Here is a 21,712-nt window from a genome sequence, read left to right as displayed (position 1 = left end):
GTCTTCTGACAAGTGAGATGAGCGCTGGGTAGGTGCTACAGACTTGAACTCTCAAGGACATAAGAATGAGAAACTCTTTGGAAGGAGGCCAACATGCTAACGCAGCCTGGACAAAGTGGACGTGTTTTCTTTCTCATCTTTGTCTTATAACCTCTACAGCCAGGTTAGGTCAGGAAGTGATCCCTGTTTGGGGGTTGAAGCTTCAAATTCCATTCTTTTAAAAAGTGGAACAGTGAAAATGTTTGCAGAGTGGTGGTGAGAATGGTTATTAATTCCAATTTAGTCTAGTTTTAATTGCTTTCTGATGATTTCTGGGAATTCCTGTAATCAAGGACTTCCTGCCCCGTCACAAAACCAGTTAGATGCTAATTAAACGGAAAGTAAGAGCCATCCAGGCTCTGGTTGAGGCTCAGTGGTATCTCAGTGGTAGCTCAGTCTTGCATATGTGGGGCACTGGGATCGATCCTCAGCACCACATAAATAATAAAATAAAGGTATCGTGCCCATCTACAACTAAAAAAAAAAAAATAGGCTTTAAGGAAAAAAAGAAAAAGAAAAAGTAAGAGCCAACTGGACACCTTAGCGGAGTTTCCGGAGCTTTGGAATATTGCATTGTCGGTGATTTGATTTCTGCCAAGCTGCTCCTGCTCCTACTCCTTCTTGTTTCTTTTCAGCACTAGGGATTGGACCCAGGGCCTGGCACAGGCCAAGCAAGTGCTCTACCACTGAGCTGCAGCTCCAGCCCTCAGTGATTTGGTTTCTGTCATCCCAGTCTCAGGCTGGACAGTTCTGATCCTTCACTTTTCTTTTAGACTCTAAATGTAAGCATTTAGCTTCCTTCCTGATCTCTGGCATTGGTACTAGCTCTACCAGAGTCTTAAAACCAGCCAGCCACCTTGAACAAGCACGGAGCCAGGTAGTTGCCGGCAGGTTGATTTGAAGTTTATATGATCAGATCTCTGGTGGCAAGGAGCCAGCTTTCCTGGATTCCCTCCAGTCAATTCTCACCACAACTGAGCATCTAGTATTTAGGAGTGAGCCTCTGGGTGGAATATAGATTTCAGGAGAAAAGTGTTCAGAATACCTATTTTTAAAGAACAAGGGATTAAAATCTGTTCTCACCACTAAAACTAGTGTCAGACTGTTTACCTTGGACAAGGTCTACCAGTTTGATTAAAGACACTGCTTCCAGCCCTCCCTAGGGTCACATTGAGAGGGGAACCCTTGGAACTTAGTTTCTTTTTCTTTTTGGTGGGGATGGAGGTAACTGGGGATTGAACTCAGGGGCTCTACACCGCCAAGCCACACCCCTCAGCCCTATTTATTTATTTATTTTTTTGGTCTCACTGAGTTGCTTAGTGCCTCCTTGTTGCTGAGGCTGGCTTTGAGCTGCCATCCTCCTGCCTCAGCTTCCCCAGACCTGGGATTACAGGGCTGCACCACCACCCTCCTATCAGAATTTAGTTTCAGTCCAACAGACTCAGTGGAATGTTTCTGCTGCTTAAGAGGTGACTAAAGGCATCTGACAGTAAGGAAATTCTCAGCGTTTTGTCTGAGGTCCCAGAGAGGAAGTGAGCCATCTGAGGCAGGATTACTTTTTTATTCTGGGTTTGAAGATTCATTCCCGCCATTCCTGGTGGTGTGACAGGGGTTAACCAGTCTGCCTCAAATCTGGTTTCTTATCTCTGAAATGGGTTGAATGATGCTTGCCACTTGGGGCTGATTTCGAGGAGGTGCAGATCTTGGATTCACTGATTCTTTCTTTTTTTTTAGGACGGGGGTGGTGGGGGCTTACTGGGGATTGAACCCAGGGAAGCTTAAGCACTGAGCCACATTGTTTTTTGCCATTTTCTTTTTATTGGATGGGACTTGTTACGTAGTCGTACATGCACACAGTAGGCAACAGAACGATACCGTTTCATTCCTTTTCCCCGACATACTCCTTGGCTGCGGGCGGACGCTGCCCTCCACCTGTCCACCTCGCGGTGCTGGACGCCGGCCGCGGAGCTGCCCCCGACTCACCGGGCCTCGCCAAACTGCTGCGAACGGCCTGGAATTCGCCGTCTTCCTGCCTCAGCCCCCGAGCCGCTGGGGTTACAGGCGAGGGCCGCCACGCCGGCGATGTTGTCATCCGCTTTCGATTTTTATTTGTAGCAACCCCCAAGAAAAACACCAGCAGGGCCGACTCCTCGCTCGGGTCGGTGTTTCCCAGTGTCCGCCGCCCCACCCCAGGCCCACCCTCCACAGCCCCGGCTCCTGGAAACGACTCTCAGAATACGGTCCAGACGCGACGCGACGCGACGCGACGCTGGGCAACTCCCACCGCAGTTCTCCGGGGCTACTGAGGCCCACGCTGTCTTGGGATATGACCTCACCCCCATGGCTCCTGGAACTGGACTGCGGGAAGAAGAAAAGTGTGGCACTGAAGGACCACTTCCGCTTCCGCGGGCGCCGGCGCTTTCATTTCTTCTGCTACGGTGACTAAGATGGAACCGTTCTTGGAGTCGCGGTCTGGCCATTGGGCCGGGGGTCCGGCACCTGGGCAGTTTTATCGCATCCCATCCACTCCGGATCCCTTCCTGGGCCCAGCGTCCGCGCTCTGCGGGGGTCCAATCACGAGAACCCAGTAAGTCCTTCCCCTGAGGCGGCGTCGGGGTGGGACCCGGGGCCTGGTGCTCCCGGCTGGTTCTTCGCGAGGCCGGGCGACGTGGGGACTCCCGGGGGACTACCCGGGGCGTGCGAGTCGCAGGGGAGGCGCGGAGAATGCAGGTGACCTGCCTGTCAGAAGCGGAGCCCGGTGCTCGGAGAGGGGACGCGGGGCCGTCCCCGCGCCGCCCGTCGCCAGACTTCCCCACCCCTCAGGAACCCCATGGTGACCGGGACCTCGGTCCTCGGCGTGAAGTTCGAAGGCGGCGTGGTGATTGCCGCGGACATGCTGGGCTCCTACGGCTCGCTGGCGCGTTTCCGCAACATCTCCCGCATCATGCGCGTCAACAACAGCACTATGCTGGGAGCCTCCGGGGACTACGCCGACTTCCAGTACTTGAAGCAGGTCCTCGGCCAGATGGTGTAAGTCCCGGCGCCCAGGAGGAGTTTCCAGGTCGGGGTGGAGGCCCTGCTTTATTCCCTGAGCGGGGCCAAGGCTCGAGGCTGCCCGAAACCTGGGGGAGTTGTGGGCGGAAGTGATTAGATCTTGATGACTTCCTTTTGGGGTCGATGGAGATTCCAACTTCCATTCTCAATCTTTTATCACAACCAATTCCTTTTCAGGATTGATGAGGAACTGTTGGGAGATGGACACAGCTATAGCCCTAGAGCTATTCACTCGTGGCTGACCAGGGCCATGTACAGCCGCCGCTCCAAGATGAACCCTCTGTGGAACACCATGGTCATCGGAGGCTATGCTGATGGAGAGAGGTTTATTGGAATACAAATAACTTACTTGACCACCCAACCTAGCTCCTGTGTAGTGTCTGTCCCCCCCCCCCGCCCCCAGGCCATCCTTCTCTTGTAACTCAGAACCCATGAACCTATTCTTCAGCTAAGAAACTTAAGTTTAAATGAGTTCTGTGCCCCCTTGTGTCCTTAGCTTCCTTGGTTATGTGGACATGCTTGGTGTAGCTTATGAAGCCCCTTCCCTGGCCACTGGTTATGGTGCATACTTGGCTCAGGTAAGTAGTGGGTCCAGAGGTGGGAGAGAGGAGAGTAGTAAATCCAGGATTTAATGGTTGTCTCCTTCCCTGCTCTTGGAATTCTGATGAGGGACACGCTGGGATCCCTAGGCTGGGCAGCTGGTTTTCTTTGTATCTGATCTATGAATGTTGGCACTTAAGATTCAGTGTGTGCACAGAGTGGGTGCTCTAACCCTTTAAGAGGGGCTTATAGGGCTGGGGTTGTGGCTCAGTGGTAGAGTGCTCACTTGGCACAAGTGAGGCGCTGGGTTGGATCCTCAGCACCACATAAAAATAATAAAGGTATTGTGTCCACTTACAACTAAAAAAAATGTATATATATAAAAGTCTTGGACTGGGGATGTGGCTCAAGCATTAGCGTGCTGGCCTGGCATGCATGCAGCGCTGGGTGTGATCCTCAGCACCACATAAAAATAAAATAAAAAGATGTTGTGTCCACTGAAAACTAAAAAATAAATATTAAAAAAATTTTCTTTAAAAAAAAGTCTTAGTAAGCATTTCATTGACAAAATTGGTAGACCTCTTCACTCATTTATGCCTGTTTATAGTACGCGTTAGAGACAGAGAGCCTATTACTCATCTCCTTATGTCTCCCACATTTTTCTTCCTCAATCTCTAGCCTCTTCTTCGAGAAGTTCTGGAGAAACAGCCAGTGCTGAGCCAGGCTGAGGCCAGAGAACTAGTAGAACGCTGCATGCGAGTGCTGTATTATCGAGATGCCCGCTCTTATAACAGGGTGAGGAATGAATGAATAATAAAAATTTGGTAACCTAGGGGCTGGGGTTGTGGCTCAGCAGTAGAGCAGCTCACCAAGCTCGCCTGTTCGTGGCGCTGGGTTCGATCCTCAGCACTACATAAAAATGAAGAAATAAAATAAAGGTAATGTGTTCAACTACAAATTAGAGAAATATTAAAATATTTTGGTAACCTAATTGGCAGGTTGTAGATACTTGTAAACCCTGAACAGATTGGCTCACTTCTATAACTCCATAGTTTTGGGGGGAGGTTTGCACACACTCCTTCATTTGAGCTTGTCCATTTTCATTGAAAGCTGTTTTCTTTCAGTTTCAAATTGCCACTGTAACTGAAAAAGGTGTTGAAATAGAGGGACCACTGTCTGCGGAGACCAACTGGGATATTGCCCACATGATCAGGTGATTGAAATTTAGAGTAGGGAAAATAGTGGTACAATAGTTGGATGTCTGTTGGCTTGCACTAAGCTGGGCTTTTCTGGAGGGTTCCACCTGAAAACCTGAAGAGGGTTTTGGTTGGAGGGTAGAGCTGCTTTTAGAAATTGATGCCTTTATACTTTTTATTCTAATTTTTTAATGCTCTTTTCTTTTTTAGTGGCTTTGAATGAAATACAGCTGCATTATCCTGAAGTTGTAACCTTTAACTTTGAACTTGGTTGGTTCAAAGGTAGCCTTTCTTTTGTAAAATAAATCAGTCCTTGAAAGTACTTGCCAAGTGGTTTTGTTCTGACTGGGTCACACCAAGGGCTAAACTACACATACTGCTGTGCATCATCTCTCTCCCTGGTCAGAGAACCTTAGGCTCTTCATTCTATGTATGAAGGTACAGAAGACCTGTGATAGTCAATCTGGGGCAGTTTCCTGTAGAAGCCACACTTGATCTTTTGTGACAACTGGCTGCTGTTGAAAAAATTTCCCTACTGCACTAGATTCTAGAAGAGTTTTTTCTCATTATTGATGGCTTCAAACCATCATTAAAACACTATTTCAAAGATATACAGAGCAACTTAAATACTGCATGTCTAAGATTACCTTTGTTCATATATGAGTATGCAACCAGTGAAACTCCACATCATGTACAATCACACGAATGGGATATTAAGTTATTCTCCATGTGTATGAGATATGTCAAAAGACTCTACTGTCATACCTATAAACAGCACAACAAAAACAAGTTACCCTTGGCTGGATGTGGTAACCTCCAACCCACACACCCCTCTAACCTCACTTTTTTATGTAGGGACTGTTGAGCACTGCAACAAATATTTAACCAAAATGTTTATCTTCTAAATCTACTTACTAGTGTTTCATTAAAAGTCCCAAATATAGCCTTTTTTTGAGTCAGACTGTTGGATATTAGTAATGTTCCATCCCTGGAATGGTTTTAAACTTTGAACTTTAAAAATGAACACCTTTGATGGTCCTGATGTATATCCTCTCCAAATCTTTGAGGAAGCGTATAGGCAACAAGTAAATTTAAGCAAAAGAAAACCATGAGCTCAACTATAAAACTTCTACACATTCAGTCTCAACACAAAGTAGTCAATAAATACTTGTTTATTGATTAAACTGAATTATAAAAAACAAAAACAAAAAACCTTCTACTACTAAGCCATGCAGGCAGAGTCCACAAAGACAACTTCCTGGCCAAAACCCAGCTGATTACTGTAGTATGATCTTAGAAAAATTAACCCATCCAGAAAGTCAGTGTGCAGAGGCCAGAAACCCAGCTCTGCTAAGGCTGTGGCTGCTGCGGAGACTACCAAAGAGTAGGATTAGGTTGTAGACAGAAGTGACCATAGTCTTGAGCTTTCTCAAAGGCAGAGGGCTGTCAAAGTCCACAGTTTGTCAAAGTGGCATCAGGCAAAAAGCTGGGGAAGAGAAGCTCAGGTGGATCCTTAGTTCAGCTTCAGATGCCACGGGTCACAAAGCTGGCCAAGCTGTTCTGGAAGGGACTGCTCCAGTTCACTATATTATAGTGTGCTGGGGGTTAAAAAAAAAACAGGGCAGGGAGAGAAATGGGTGGTAACAAATGTCACACCTGTCACCACCAGGCCCATCACATCTTGAGCATATCCCAGTCTGTGAAAGCCTTTTAACAGGGTCACCTAGAAAAAAAGACAGCTTATAAATCCATTTCCCCTCATTTTATTAAAGGTTCCACTTATGTACATTTTAAAGATGAACCATTTACAAGCTTGTGCAGGTTGCCTCCTTGGCTCACAGGAGGGAAACATTGCTGATAGCCTCAGGATGGACAGAAGAGTGGTGTAGATGTGGGAAAGGTGGACTTGGTTTTTTTGCTCCTTTTCTCTGTATGGTACAGTACATTTTGGTTTATAACCATGAGTACATAGTTTTTTGTTTAAAAAAAAAATCCCTCATGCAAATTGTAGAAAAAGATTTTCTTTCCTTGAAGCTGGCAGTGAAAAATAAAGATTCATGTCTGTTTCTTTGTGCACACCCCCACTGTTCTTCGTGTCAGAATTCTTCTCTAAGTATTAAGAGAAATGTGGGAAAGTCACAGGGTAAGCAGGATTTGCAACAAGTGGTTTTTTTTTTTGTTTTTTTTTTTTTGTTGCTGTTGCTTTTTTAAAGTTCAACACTTAACATCTGCACAATGAGCTCCTGGCTGCAGGACCTGTGATCTTGAACAGGCCTGCTGTCCACTTAACAGGATGAAGTTCAACATGGCAAAGACTGCCCCAAGGGCTTGCAGGATGAAGACTCATAACCTGGGAATGGATTCCACCCTAACATTGTTTGACCACCTCAGTACCTCGTTTGCTAATGACACATGTATGATCCTTTGTCCAGAGTGACGGTGTTAAGAATGGGGAAAGGGCCAAGGATCTCAAGTGCAAAAAATACTGTTTTTGTTGTGTTTCTGTTGTAGGAAGGGTGGTGAGAAAAAGACAAATCTATTCATCATTCTGGATGATTAAAGGTGGTTTCATGCATTTTTAAAGCCACAATTTTATATCTAGAGTTGCTGTAGAAACAACATCTCTGGAAAGAGAAGGAAAAGGAGAAGGAAGAGAGAGTTCAGTGGGATTTTTTTTCCATTTTCATTTTTATATAAAAGTGTTAAGACCACAATGAAAAAAGTTTCTTTTATCCATATATATATAAACCAGTTTGTGAGCTAAATACTTTTGTCTTTCCCATCTTCAGAAATGTCCTCACATTGACAATGGTTATAGATAGCATCATGCCCAAAGACATTGGCCACACAGTAAAACAAAAAACCCAGAAGTACTATGGTACAATTGAGGTAAAAGGGGAAACAAAACAATTTAACATTCACCCATAAAGGATTTTTTTTCTTTTTCTTGATTTTTATCAGAAAAATACCAAACACAGTAATTTAAATAAAAAAAGTCACAAAAAACTTTAGCGGAAGTAAATGACCAATGGGCCAGCTCCTTGGCTCAGACGTGATCACTACTAGTTTTCTAATAATCCACAAATTCACAGGGATGTGTAAGTCAATGTTGTGGGGGAGTGGTGGCATAAAATTAAAAATATAAACCAAGTACCTCACCTGGTATGCCCCTTTCCCTAACCCTCTCCCCTCCCCCACTTCCCCACCCCCACTCCATAAGCACTGAAGATCCCAACACTCAAATCTCCATCAGATCTAGGTCAGCTTCTTCAAAGCCATAGAAAGACTCCGTCTCACTTTCCCCCTCAAAGAGCTGATGAAGGCTTTCGGGCTCAACTGTCTCTTCAGGGGACGACCTGGGCCGGGGAGTGGAAGCTGAGGGCTCCTCAGACTGTTCCCCACTCAGCTTCAGCTGCTCCTCCAGGGAAGCAATGAGCTCCTCCTGCATGTCAGCATTGCGTGTAGGTGAGCTGATGTTGCCATCAGGGCCTGGCAGGACACTAGCCACAAGAAAGGACCTCTGAACTAGCTCAGGACAGTCCCCGATAACGCCTAGCACCTCAGCCAGCCAGACCAGCACCAGCTGAAGTAGGACATCAGAATCACACGCAGTATCTGCCATCTCCCGAGCCTGCTCCTTCCACTTTTTGTGCAGGAAGTTCTTGACAGTTCGTTTGATGCACACATCTAATGGCTGGATTTTGGAACTACAGCCTGCTGGAACCACTGCAGGCAAGGTGCTGGAGGCACTAAGCATCGCCAGTACCTCCTCTGACAAGTGAGTGCGATGACAGTCCATCACCAGCATGCCTTTGCTGCGCTGGCAAGCTGTGTGCTTCTGCCACACTCGGGATGACCACAGCTCCATGATCTCGTCATCGCTATAGCCACCCTCCTTTGCCTCTAGCAGTATAGAGTCCGGCACCTTAGCAGGCTGAGCAATTTGTCCTCTGTAGAAAACCAGGGTGGGAAGGACAGTGCCATCTGCCAGAATGGCCAGCACTACGTCACACCAAGGTTCCCCTGTGCCCACGGTCTGCAGGGCGTTCTCCTTTCGGTCGTCGCTGCTCAGCACCTCTGTATCCAGGAACAGGGAGATCTCATCGATAGCCACGATCATAGACAAGGGTAGGTCCTGGTTATGAATCTGCCGCTGTACAAACTCAATGAAGAGTCCTGCATTCTCTGCCACGTCCTTTGGCAAGGCGTGGGCCACAGCTCGCCGGGCATGAGGAGTCAGGTGGTGTCGCAGCATGAAACGCACAGCCCACTCATAGGAGATCTTAAACCCCCCCTCCAAAGAACGCCCTATTTTGGTGGCTTTCTGAAACAAGGTCTCCTCATTCACGGGCAGCTGCTGCTCTCGCTGGGTCAGGACCCACTCGGCCAGTTTCTCTTCTGCCTCAAAGCTTAGATATTTGCCCTCTAGATTCTCCCCCTGGGAGGCCTGGAAACGACGAAGCCAACGCCGGATGCGTCGCTGGGGATTCCGGAAGTGTTCGGCGGCCTGTTCTGTATTGCAGCAAAGGGCAAAAAGGACTACCCGAAGCTTCTTCACGGAAAGTTGCTCCTTCTTGCCAACCCCATTGCCTCCGCCACCTGACGCTGGCTCAGGTTCCTGGATGACTGGGCTCCCTTCGTCCTGGTCATCAACATTCAGACATTCAGCCCCCTCTGGGGCCAAGGGTGGGAGGGCTAAAGGCTGAGGGTGAGTGGGAGTTGGTGGTGGGGTTGCAGTGGAGGCTGGAGATGGGAGTGCCTGGGCCACAGGGATGGGCAGCTCTTCTGGCTCAGCTGGGGCAGGCCCAGCAGGTTTCACAGTGGCAGCTTTATTAGGAGGGAAGGAAGGAGGAGGGTACATATTCTTCAAATTCCGGTCATGCACTCGGTCCCGAGTCTGCCCATGCCTAAGGGCATGGGGTTGGGGAGCAAAGAAAGGAGGGGAAAGATCAATTAAACTAAGAAATTTAAATGACAATCATAGTGAACATACTGTAAAACTAAAATTAAATCATGAAGTAAAGAGTTTTTGTGAGGCTGGGGATGTGGCTCAAGCGGCATACGGCCGGTTCGATCCTCAGCACCACATGCAAACTAAGATGTTGTGCCCACCGAAAACTAAAAAATAAATATTAAAAAATTCTCTCTCTCTCTCTCTCTTAAAAAAAAAAAAAACAAAAACAAAAACAAAAACAACAACCACAACAAAAAAAACAAAAAGAAAAACAAAACAAAACAAAAAAAAACCTCACTCTCTCGCTTAAAAAAAAAAAAAAAAAAAAAAAAAGAGTTTTTGTTACCTTAAGTGAGATATCCAGGTGAGCCCTGGGGGAAATGAAACAATAAAAAAAGGTTAGCTCAGTGAAGGAAGAAGTCCTCCAAAGACAGTGACCTGGGCTTTCAACCGACTACCCACACAGACACTCCTCAGAGTGTGCACTCAGTGGTAGGAACTGGAGGTCAGAGGCTCTCAACTTGGTGCGCTGTATCTGAACCACGAGTGGGCGAGGCCGGAGGACCGCACTCGCACTCTGGCCTCACTCAGTCTGCCCGGGGTCGCCCACATTGCCCACTCACCACGGGGCAGGATGCTGCTGGATCTATGAGAGGGGTTGAACACCAAATGCTTGGCCATGGCATCTCCCACGGAGGTGACAAAGGTGCATGAAGTGCAGGCCAGTTTGATTCCACTAAGAAAATAAGAGTCAAGAGCATGTGAGACAAAGACAGCAGTGACACTAGAGAAATTCAAACTCTGAGGAGAGTCCCCATCCTCTCCTCTCTCAAATTCATTCACATAACCACCCGCAAAATAATTAAAAGGATCTAATACAAAAATGTGAAAAATTAAAGAGTACCATTAAATTTTTCATTACCTCACAGAATTTTTAAACAAAGCCAAGTACTTGGGGCTCTTCCGTGGAACATGATTGCTGAGAAAGATAAAAAAGTGACATAAGTTACGGAGTTCTGCCAGCTAAACTGGAGGTCATCAGCCAATGACACTGTCCCACAAAAACAATGCCTCTTTAATTCCTCCCAATCCCAATCCAATCCAGTTTTCCTATCACCATGCTTTTTAAATTTTAGTAATGTGTATGAAATCACTTGAGGGTTTTTTATAATTGACATTTCAATTTATTTTTATTTATTTATTTATTTATTTATTTATTTTTTTTTTTTAAGAGAGAGTGAGAGAGGGGGACAGAGAGAGAGAGAGAGAGAGAGAGAGAGAGAGAGAGAGAGAGAGAGAGAGAGTGTTTTAACATTTATTTATTTTTTTGTTAGTTCTCAGTGGACACAACATCTTTGTTGGTATGTGGTGCTGCTGAGGATCGAACCAGGGCCGCATGCATGCTAGGCGAGCGCGCTACCGCTTGAGCCACATCCCCAGCTCCTTTATTTATTTTTTAAAGATATTTTTTAGTTGTAGATGAACATAATATCTTTTATTTATTTTTATATGGTACTGAGGATTGAACCAAAAACCTCACACATGGGAGGAGGGCACTCTACCACTGAGCCACAACCCCAGCCCCACATTTCAATTTAGTAGTTCTAGGGTAGAGCTGGAGTTAGAATTTCTTTTGTTTTGGCACCAGGGATTGAACCCAGTGGTGCTTAACCACTGAGCCAGCCAGCCCTTTTAAATTTTTTATTTTGAAGCAGGGTTTCACTAAGTTGCTGAGACTGGCCTTGAATGTGCAATCCTCCTGCCTCAGCTTCCCGAGTCTCTTGAGATTTCAGGCCTGTGCCACCACATCTGGCTACAGAGTCCATATTTCTAACAGGCTCCCACCTAACACTGCTGATCCTTGGACCACACTCTGCAAGGCTGTAGGAAAGTGAGCACAGACCACCAAAGCCAAGTGATTATGGGTTTGGCTCCACCCTGCTAGGAGAGCTGGGCAAACAGCTCTAACAGTTGAGGGAGGAAACAAACTAGAAGGGAGAGAATGAAGAGAGTTCTAGAGAATCTGAACTCCCAAGTAGGAAGACTAGTTTAGTCATGACTTACTTGATCATGTGGTTGGCATAAGCTCGAGAACAACAGGTACTATAGCGACACAGAGAGCAGTGTACATAAGTAGGGAAATGATTAGGGAAATCTGGGATCTCAAAGCTGCACTCCAGGCACGTCTGCCGGCCCATGACGCTCCTGTGGAGAAACAAACAAAAAACAAGGAAAATTCTCTTTCTGCCTCAAGTATCCCCAAACTTTAGGGTTTTGGACAACTAATCCTGCAAAAGGCTATCCAATTACACTGGCTAGCAGGAATAATCCAGCCCACACAGCGTCCCCCCACCATTTAGAAGAAGGCGCTGACATTTTCCTAACGGCTCTCTTCTGGATGTTGCGCTGGACAGGGGGATAAAGGAAGACAGGCAGAGGGTCAGCGGAGGTCGTCAGTGGGGCTCCCTCCTGCAAGGCGCTGGAAGGTGTATCATTGGAGGCTACAGGAACAGTTCGTGGCTGCCCTCGGGAAGCCCGGATTGTCACCTAAGAATCAAGTGAAGGAATAATTAGGTACCAAGCATGGTAAACCTCAGAACACTGAAAATCTCTATTCCTCTTCTCCCTGCTTTACCTTGGTGCCTGGTTTCAAGCCCTCCAGCTGCTTGGGTTTCCGGAAGGTTTTATGGTGCTGAAGCTTATGTTCAATTTTGTCCTTTGCAAAGAGGAACTGAAGCCGGCATTTGTTGCAGTGATAAACATTTCTTTTCTAAAGGGGATGAGGGGGAAATAGAGAGAGACAAGAATCCCTTAAAGGTTCCCAGTGAATTTTCTCCTCTCAGAAGGTAGATCAATGCTGACCACCACTCTTCCCATCTTTCTGTTGATAATTTAATAAGAAAGAAATACTCAAGAAAACCTACCACTGAGAATCACCATCTCTCACACTCCTCAAGGAAGAGGGAGTAAAGGGCAGGGCAAGTAGGTCCTCAGGCCACACCTTTGGGACTTGTAATAGTTACATAAAGCTTCACATGCCCCTATTCTTTCTTTACATTGCACACAGTGCTACCTAATCCTGGACAGTCATCTTTTTGATTGTTTTGAAGAAGATAAAATGCACATGGTAAGTAATCAAGCAAACAAATAAAAAACTATATTTATTCTTGCAATCTTGCATGTTATATGGTTGCATCTGACTCTGACCCTTAGTCCCATCCACAGAAAGAGCACGTTACCAGTTTCCTGAGCATCTTTTCATGGACAGTCTATGCATATAACCATTTGACATACATTCAAATCTGATCACCACTTTATTTACTTATTAATACAAATGACAATACTTGTCTATATCTTGCTGTTTTTCCTTTTCTAAAAAAATGTTTTTATTAGTTATCGATGGACCTTTATTTATTTGCTTATATGCAATACCGAGAATCAAACCCAGTGCGCCTCACACATGCTAGGCAAGCGCTCTAGCACTGAGCCACAACCCCAGACCTTGCTTGTTTTCCACTTAACACATCAATATATACAGACATACTTCCTTTGTGGGACCATTTTGAAGATTCAAACTGGCTGGTACTTAGGTCCTTCAAAACTAGAATTCTTGTCTATGATTTTCTTTGCTAGGATACAAGGAAATGTAACATTAAACTGAGTTACAAGTGACAATTTCCATGCCCCTGTTTGGAAATACATTTGTGGTGAATTATTAGCAGTCATTATTGTGCAAAAGAGGAGCGTGAGAGAAGAGGGGTGCTTACAAATAACAGTGTGCACATGTCTCTGTGCACATATGTGTGAACACTGTGCACACATGTACCCATTTTGTTCTCAATTTTGTATCATTTCTTATGTACCTTTGTTCTTCCTATAGATCTTTTCTTTTTTTGGTACTGGGGATTGAATTCAGGGGTGCTTTACCACTAAACTATATGCCCAGCCCGTCTTCTTTTTTATTTTGAGATAGGATCTCGCCAAGTTGCTTAGCATGGCTCTTTTCTTGTAACATTTTAAAACAAGGTCTCTTCTACTCCATCTTATAAACAAAATACTACAAAAGCAACATCACAAAATTCTTCCCTGCTGCTCCCTTTTGCCTGTATTCTACCCTCTGTTCTACCCTTCATAAACAAACTTCTTTAAACAAGTTGTCTGTTTCCTTCCCTCTTTTATTTCTCTTGCTACAAATCGGACTTCCACCCTATCAGCCAACAAAATGATTCTTGTCAATGTTGCTAAATTAAAAGTCTACCTCTAAGTTTCTACTTTACTTGACACCTCCTTGCAACATGTGACATTTTAAATAAATTGTTTTTTAGTTGTAGTTGGACACAATACCTTTATTTGGTTTATTTATTTTTATGTAATGCTGAGGATTGAACCCAGGGCCTCACACGTGTGAGGCAAGTGCTCTACTGCTGAGTCACAACCCCAGCCCCACATGTGACATTTTGGTCACACTCTTTTCAAAGCACTTCATTCTCCTCAGCTTCCTCAACACCAATACTCTTCTGGTTTTCCTAAACTATGGCACTGGCTTTGTAGATAGAGACTATGAAGGATCCTAAGCCTTTATCATATTCTCCACAGTGCTGGAGAGCTCATGACAAGTTTAAAATCTATTGAACTTACATAATAACGATCTACAAGTATCTTTTCAACAACTCAAAACTTTTCTCCCAGAATTCAGACCTATTATTCAATAGTATACTTGATGTTCACAAACAATAACTCAGAATATCCAAACTCATAACCTTCTTTTGGGAAGACTTATGAAACTACTTATTTGGGGAAGAAGACTATGAATTTGGATAGATTCTTCCCAATTTTCTCCATTGTTTGCATCTCTGTAAAGAACCCAGGGAGGGGCACTCAACTACTGAACCACATCCCCAGCCCATTTTATTTTTAATTTTGAGACAGTGTCTCACTAAGTTCTAGGGGGCCTCACTAAGTTCCTGAGGTTGGCTTTGAACTTGCGATACTCTTGCCTCAGCCTTTGGTGCCACTGGGATTACAGGTGTGCACCAGCGGGCCTGGCTAAACACAATGGAATCATAAACATCATATATATCAACTTTATCCTTTTTATCATTTCAAAAGTCAACTGCTGCCAGGCATGGTGGTGCACGCCTGTAATCCCAGCAACTCAGAACACTGACACAGGAGGATAAAGGGTTCAAAGCCAGCCTCAGACCAGCAAGGCACTAAGCAACTCAGCAAGACCTGGCTCTAAATAAAATATAAAAAGGGCTGGGGATGTGGCTCAATACCTGGTACAAAAAAAAAAAAAAAAATCAACAGCCATTATCATTTCTCACTTACTACTGCAAAAGCCTCTGGCTAGTATTGTTAACTCTGGTTTTAATCTCCTTTAATCTATTCTCCTCAAGGCAGCCAGTCCACAATCTTAACTAAAAGCAAATCTGAACACATCACTCCAGTGCTTATACCCTTCCAATGTCTTCCCAGTAATTCCTATTCATGGTTTACAGGGTCCCCTCACCATGTGTCTCTACCTTCTCACCCCCACACTGTAACTCTGTTATCTACAAGGAACATCTCTCAGTTTCCTGAGTCGCCATGGTCTTGATCATGTCCATGTTCTCCTGTCCTACTCTGTCTGGCTCCTCCAGATTCACCCCTCAGGTTGAATACCTCTTTTTGGAAGCCTCATGAGGCTCCCTAACAGGAATGTGTGTTTCTGCACCCTGCACAATCCCCAACATGACACCTGTACTTGACTGTGTGTTTTGTTTACCACTGAAATCTCTACCGCCTACCCTAGGTACATGGCCATACCTGAAATTCAATGATTTTTTTTTTTTTTTTTTAACAAACACACATATATTATCTCCCTAGATCAACCCTGGCCCCAGCATCCACAAATGAAGCAAGTGAAGACAAGGGGTGCATGGTGCTGGGTACCTGGTGCCTCATGTAATGCTGCTGGAACGCATTGCCATTTTTGAAGACCTTCAGGCAATAAGGACAGAGCAGATGCCGTGTATCCTCGTGGATCATCCGAAAATGGACATCTACCTCAGAGTAGAGTGAGGAGCGATACTGACACACCTGAAACACGAGAGGAAAAATGAGGCTAAAAGTGAACAACTGTGGCCTTAAAAAGGTGGCAACCAAAAATTTTAAATTGGGGTGGGGGGAGTTTGCCCTATTTGTGTAGAAATTATTTTTCTGAATTTGTAATGCAGATAAATCTACGTGATTAATTTTAAATTTAGCTGGGACTAAAGATAAAATTAAAGAAGGCCAAGGAAGTCTGAGATTGATCCATTTTCTATAATTAAGGAATGAAGCCTTCTCTGTCCATCTCTAAGGGGAGAATCTAGGCATTCTTTCAGTATATGCACATGTTCTTTGGCTGGGTAGGTATTACACTTGTCATTATGTTCTTTTGTTTTTATCCTACAAATTTCTTTTCTTTACTGAAGAAAGAAAGTTATTATCTATACTTCTTCAGTGTTGGAAACTGAATGTTTGCAGCCTTATTCTGCACTATTCATCAGTGAATTCTTTGTATGCAATCTGAGAGCCAAATAGCTAAAATGCCTGGAGAAAAAGGCAATACCTGGCAAACATAAGGCATCTCCCCAGGCTTATGTGTATCCTTCATATGCTGGAGAAACAGAGGCTCACTTTCAAATGCCCACTCACAGATCTTGCACTTGGCTGTAAACAAACAAACAGAAACAAAAACAATCAATAAATGCACCTGAAAATCAGACCAAAAGTCCTCATTATCTTTTTTTCTGACACATCTTTGACCATCAGTAAATCATGGTTTCCTTCTATTCTTTCTTTAAAATGGTTATGTCTCTGGGGTAAGGAGGGGGAATGGAAAGACTGTGGAGTAAATCAGACATAACTCTCCTATGTTCACACATGAATACAAAACCCATGAAACTCCATATCATGTATAACCACAAGAATGGAAGTTATATTCCATGTTTGTATGATGTCAAAATATATTCTACTGTCATATATAACTAAAAATAATAATTTAAAAAAATGGTTCTGTCTTAAGCCAATCCCAGAACACCAAAGGTTGAATGTTCTCTCTGATATATAGATGCTAAGACATAATAAGGGGGGGGGGAGACAGGAGTTCACTGGATTAAACAAAGGAGAAGGAAGGGGAGGAAGTGAACAGGATTGGGAAAGACTGAAATGAATCTAATATCACTTTCCTATGTTCATATATGAATACACTACATCATATATAGCCACAAGAATGGGATCCTAATTAGAATAACGTACTCAAGTATATCTAAAAAGAACAAATTTTTAATTTAATTTTTTTTTTTAAAGATTTTTAAAAATATTTATTTATTTTTTTAGTTATCGGCAGACACAACATCTTTGTTGGTATGTGGTGCTGAGGATCGAACCCGGGCCGCACGCATGCCAGACGAGCGTGCTACCGCTTGAGCCACATCCCCAGCCCAAGAACAAATTTTTTAAAAAGGAAAAAAATAAAAACAGGAAAAAACATTTTTAAAATGGTTCTGTCTTAAAAATTTGTGGTGCTGGTAATAACTAACCTATGTCTCTAGCTCAGATTTCTTACCAAAGTTCCATTTTAGATTTTAAGCTATGTCCATTTTAAATTGTCTACTTTCAACTCTAGCTTAATTCAGCATTATTCTGTTTCCTCCTCTTACTTCCTCATCTCTATCTCAAAAGTCAAGTACCATCTCAGACTCCCATTTTCTGTTACCAATATTTCAAAATGCATCTAGGAATTGCCACCTCTCTGTTATTATAGACAAAAACTGATGGAAGCCCACATGACTCTCTCTCCAATAAATATATAGTATCACCATGGACAAAAGAACTATTTTAAGATACTATATGACTTTACTCTGCTTTAGGACAATGATTATCTCTTATGAATAATTCAACAAACATCTACTGAACACCTAAATACAAAATAAGAATTTGCTTTCAATGTCAATCACTAATGAATATTCTTACCTTGTTATAAGAGTTATCATTTCTTTTCCAATATTAACACTTTCAAGATAATTATATTTTGAAATAGGGTAGGTATGGTACTGAGTGCCTATAATCAACTTGGGAGGCTGAGGTAAGATAACTGTGAGTATAAGGCCAGCCTCAGCAACTTAGCAAGGCTCTAAGCAACTTAGTTGAGACCCTATATCAAAACAAACAAAAAAAAAAAAAAAAAAAAAGGAAGAAAGAAATAGGCTTTTTGTCAAGCTTGAGGATGCAATTCTAAACTTTTGACAAAAAATTTTAACTGTTTTATTTTTTGAATTATACATATGGCCAAAAGAGGGGTTATTTGTGTTTTTTTTAAATTTTCACTGGAATTATTTTTTAAGTTTTTGCAAACATGGAAACTGTAAATTTCAGCTTTGAGCATTTTCTGGACTAACTGTTCCACTCCTGAAAATGAATAATATTAAAGTAATTCTTGTATTTTATTTAGAGACAGGGTCTCACTGAGTTGCTTAGCACCTCTCCGTTGCTGAGGCTGGCTTTGAATTCGCAATTCTCCTGACTCAGCCTCCCAAGCCACTGCGCCTGGCCTTGAAATAATTCTAAGTAAAACAAACAAAAGCCAGGGATTCTTAATCAGGGGTCCATGAAATAAGGCTCCAGGAACCCAGATATCTTTTGAAATTATTTGAAAGAGTAGAATGTCTGTTTTTCTAAGAGGGTTCATAGATTTTATGTTTATTCTCAAAGGTATCTGCAGTCTATTTCAAACTACTGCCTAGAGATTTATTAGTTGTTATGAGGACAGAGATAAATAAGAAATTCTGCCTTAAGGAAAAGAGAAATGGTGATAAGTCACATAAGCTAGATTTTTTAAGAATGGGGGTGTGTGTCTGTGAAACAGAGGAGTCTAGAGAAACAAGAGGAAAGACATATAGGCGTGAAGTTCAGGATATGTTTGGGAAAGTTAACTAAAAGCATCACACACACCACGTTTTCTCCTAACTCTAATTTGTTTATTTCCTACAGTCCCCCCACCCGCCCCACCCCCAGAACACCTTCAAGCATTGGTGCTTTCCAACCTTCTGCCAGGCCTTTCTGATTGGATGTTTTCCTTGGGCAATCTCCTTCAACCCTGAAGGCTTTTCCTCCAACCTACACATCAGGCCTATTGCCACAGCTATCACACAACATCAATAATAAAAACAATATTTACTAATTCGATTTCTCGTGTATAAGCACCATGCTGGGATTTCCATGTATTATTCACACTAAGAAAACAAGTGAAATATAAGGGAGACAGGAAGTTAAGACATAAGAGGATCCAACAGATCTTTAGGAACCTAACATATAAGTTTTACAGAAGGAGCTAATGTGGAAAAAGATTCAAGAATGAAAATGGCCAGGACAGTGGTATGCCAGTGACTCAGGAGGCCAAGGCAGGAGGATCCCACATTCCAAGCCAGCCTCAGCAACTTAGCAAGACTCTGTCTCTAAATAAAATATTAAAAAGGGGCTGCAGACATGGCTCAGTGGTTAAGCACCCCTGGGTTCAATCCCCCCCCCCCAAAAAAAGGATGATGAGGCTGGCCTTGAACTTGTAATCCTCCTGCCTCAGCCTTCTGAGCTGCTGGGATTATAGGTGTGCACCACCACATCTGGCTCCCCTGTGGCTTTCTAAGGCTCCTATGAACCCCACCCTGATTCCATGCAGTCTGTGAGTTTATGAATCAGTTCTCCCTTATGACTCCATCTGCATGGGAACTTTCTGTTGACACCTGACCTGGTTCAGCCATGTTTAAATCATCCCTCCCGCAATGGTAACCACTTCCTCATCTACTGTTCTTTTTCTACCAACAAATTTTTTTGGAAAGATTAGAAGACTAACCTAAGTTGCCTTTGATGGATACTAAGAGATGGGAGTAATGATGCCAGGAGGAATAACATTAGAATCTTTGGAAGAAAAAAAAAAAAAAGCAACTTAGGTTAGCCAATACAGAAAACAAACATAAAGATTAGCCCTAACCATTTTTTGAATTATGAACCCCTTTGAGACTCATAAAAGCCATGTAACCCCTCCCCTGAAGAATGCACACACATTCAAGGTGTGCATATGATTTCAAAGGGTTCACAGTACATCCAACAGACAAGCAGGTTGAGTTCTTTGTTAGATATAAATTTAAAAACTATGGCCTGGGGGATATAGCTCAGTGGTAGAGTGCTTGCACAAGATCTTGCGATCAATGCCCGACACCAAACACACACACAACTATTAAATAGCACCAAGCAAATTGTGAAAGAACTCAAGAGCCACACAATTTCCTTACAGTCCTGCCTGTAACAGGGTACACCGCTGTATCCTGCTTGGGGAGGCTAAGGTAGGAAGATTGCAAGTTGGTCAGCCTGGACAATTTTTTATTTTTTTATTAAAATAAAAAAGAAGCTTTGTGCAGTTGCAGTACTGTAGCCAATGAAGTTTATCTGAGGTGGGATTACTGCTAACTAGAAACTTTTCTTAAAATAAAAAAATGAAGGCGGCTGGGGTTATGGCTCAGTGGTAGAGTGCTAGCCTCACATGTGCAAGGCCCTGGGTTCGATCCTCAGCACCACATAAAGATAAATAAAGTTATTAAAAAAATAAAAAGAAGGGGCTGGGGTTGTGGATCAGAGGTAAAGCGCTCACCTAGCATGTGCGAGGCCCTGGGTTAGAACCTCCTCAACACATATAAAGAAAATAAAGATATTGTGTCTAACTACAACTAAATAAATAAATATTAAAAGAAAGAAAGAAAATGGTTGGGGATATAGTTCAGTGGTAGAGTGTCCCTGGGTTCGATCCCCAGTATAACAGTAAACAAAAAGAACTGGTAGATGCTTTGGAAAGGTATTTATCTGTTAGGATCACAAGGGTTTTTTTGGTTTTTTTTTGTTGGTGATACTTCTGATCAAACCCAGGGGAGCTCTACCACTGAACCACACACACATACCTTTATTTTTATCTTGAGATAGGGTCTTACGAAGTTGCTGAGACTGAGTTTGTATTTGGGATCCTTCCGCTTCAGCCTCCCAAGTTGCTGGGATTACGGTGTGCACCACTTACTAACATGTTTTTTTTAGATGTTGATGGACCTTTATTTTATTCATTTATTTATTTGTGGTGCTAAGAATCAAACCCAGTGCTTCGTACATGCTAGGCAAGCACTCTACCACTGAGCCACAACCCCAGACCCAATTTAAGTTTTTAATCAGTACAAAATTTTAAGTCATAAGACACTCAAAAATAAAGTCAGGGATAACACAAGTAGGAAGCCAAGAGAAAAACATCAAGAAAGAGTCTGCACTGTTTTATTGTTCCCATAGAGAATTCATACATAAATGAAATGACAAAAACCTACTCAATAGATTCTAAAAATGAGCTAGGAACCTGAGATGGAACTTGGTAGCAGAGTACAGGCCTAGCATTCATAAGGCGCTAGGTTCAATCCCCAGCAACACCACACATATTTTCACACATGCACCATGCATGCACAGCAGGTGTTTTCACTGGGAGGTGTGTGAATGAGGTATTCTGGCTTCACATCATTGACAGTGAAGAATTTTGGTAGTAAAGTAGATCAGGCTGGCTATCATCTGGAATCATACTATGGTGTCATAATGACTGATTCTGTACACCCCCAATGATTACTCCTCAAAGTTCCACTGTTCAACATGGAAGCCACCAGCAACATGAAGCTAGTGAACACGCGAAATGTGATAAACCCAAATTGAGACCTATATTTCAAAATCCTATATTCTGATGGAAAAAAAGAATCCTTATATTAGCTTTACCTTTTTAAGAAACTTTACTTAAAATGACTACTAAAAAAAAAAAATCACAATTCTGTACATGGGTTAAATTATATTTCTACTGACAAGGTTACTTCATGGTGATCCCACTTCT

General features: G+C 43.2%; 2 protein-coding genes across 13 annotated transcripts in view; one reads left to right on the top strand and one right to left on the bottom strand.

Annotated features, from left to right (window-relative positions):
- Positions 1–2,438: 2,438 nt before the first annotated feature.
- On the top strand, positions 2,439–5,151 carry Psmb4 (proteasome 20S subunit beta 4). The gene is made up of 7 exons (XM_005331215.5): positions 2,439–2,626; positions 2,863–3,069; positions 3,271–3,417; positions 3,590–3,671; positions 4,312–4,428; positions 4,758–4,846; positions 5,040–5,151. The coding sequence occupies exons 1-7, from the start codon at positions 2,487–2,489 to the stop codon at positions 5,050–5,052; spliced, it is 795 nt and encodes a 264-aa protein (XP_005331272.1). The 5' UTR covers positions 2,439–2,486; the 3' UTR covers positions 5,053–5,151.
- Positions 5,152–5,983: 832 nt separating this feature from the next.
- The window catches only part of Pogz (pogo transposable element derived with ZNF domain), a 50,397-nt gene continuing 34,668 nt past the window's right edge, over positions 5,984–21,712 (bottom strand). For 6 of the 12 annotated variants that reach the window (XM_078027571.1, XM_078027566.1, XM_078027574.1 and 3 more), the window contains 9 exons: positions 16,379–16,479; positions 15,718–15,864; positions 12,419–12,553; positions 12,137–12,330; positions 11,848–11,988; positions 10,706–10,762; positions 10,407–10,519; positions 10,130–10,154; positions 5,984–9,736 (listed from right to left, as the gene is read on the bottom strand). In XM_078027571.1, the coding sequence (XP_077883697.1) occupies positions 8,068–9,736; positions 10,130–10,154; positions 10,407–10,519; positions 10,706–10,762; positions 11,848–11,988; positions 12,137–12,330; positions 12,419–12,553; positions 15,718–15,864; positions 16,379–16,479 (2,582 nt within the window). In that variant the 3' untranslated portion in view covers positions 5,984–8,067. The remainder of the gene's footprint in view (positions 9,737–10,129; positions 10,155–10,406; positions 10,520–10,705; positions 10,763–11,847; positions 11,989–12,136; positions 12,331–12,418; positions 12,554–15,717; positions 15,865–16,378; positions 16,480–21,712) is intronic. The other 6 variants (XM_078027567.1, XM_078027572.1, XM_078027570.1 and 3 more) reach the window with 1 other exon arrangement.

This window comes from Ictidomys tridecemlineatus, chromosome 11, assembly GCF_052094955.1.
Source record: "Ictidomys tridecemlineatus isolate mIctTri1 chromosome 11, mIctTri1.hap1, whole genome shotgun sequence".
In the NCBI taxonomy this organism is placed as follows: domain Eukaryota; kingdom Metazoa; phylum Chordata; class Mammalia; order Rodentia; family Sciuridae; genus Ictidomys; species Ictidomys tridecemlineatus.
This window is presented reverse-complemented; position numbering and strand designations above follow the sequence as displayed.

Excerpts from the sequence above, each read along its gene's own strand:
- Psmb4 (XM_005331215.5), top strand. The coding sequence starts at position 2,487 with ATGGAACCGTTCTTGGAGTCGCGGTCTGGCCATTGGGCCGGGGGTCCG. Across the intron at positions 3,070-3,270 it reads CAGGTCCTCGGCCAGATGGT|GATTGATGAGGAACTGTTGG; the intron begins GTAAGTCCCGGC and ends ATTCCTTTTCAG. Across the intron at positions 4,429-4,757 it reads ATGCCCGCTCTTATAACAGG|TTTCAAATTGCCACTGTAAC; the intron begins GTGAGGAATGAA and ends GTTTTCTTTCAG.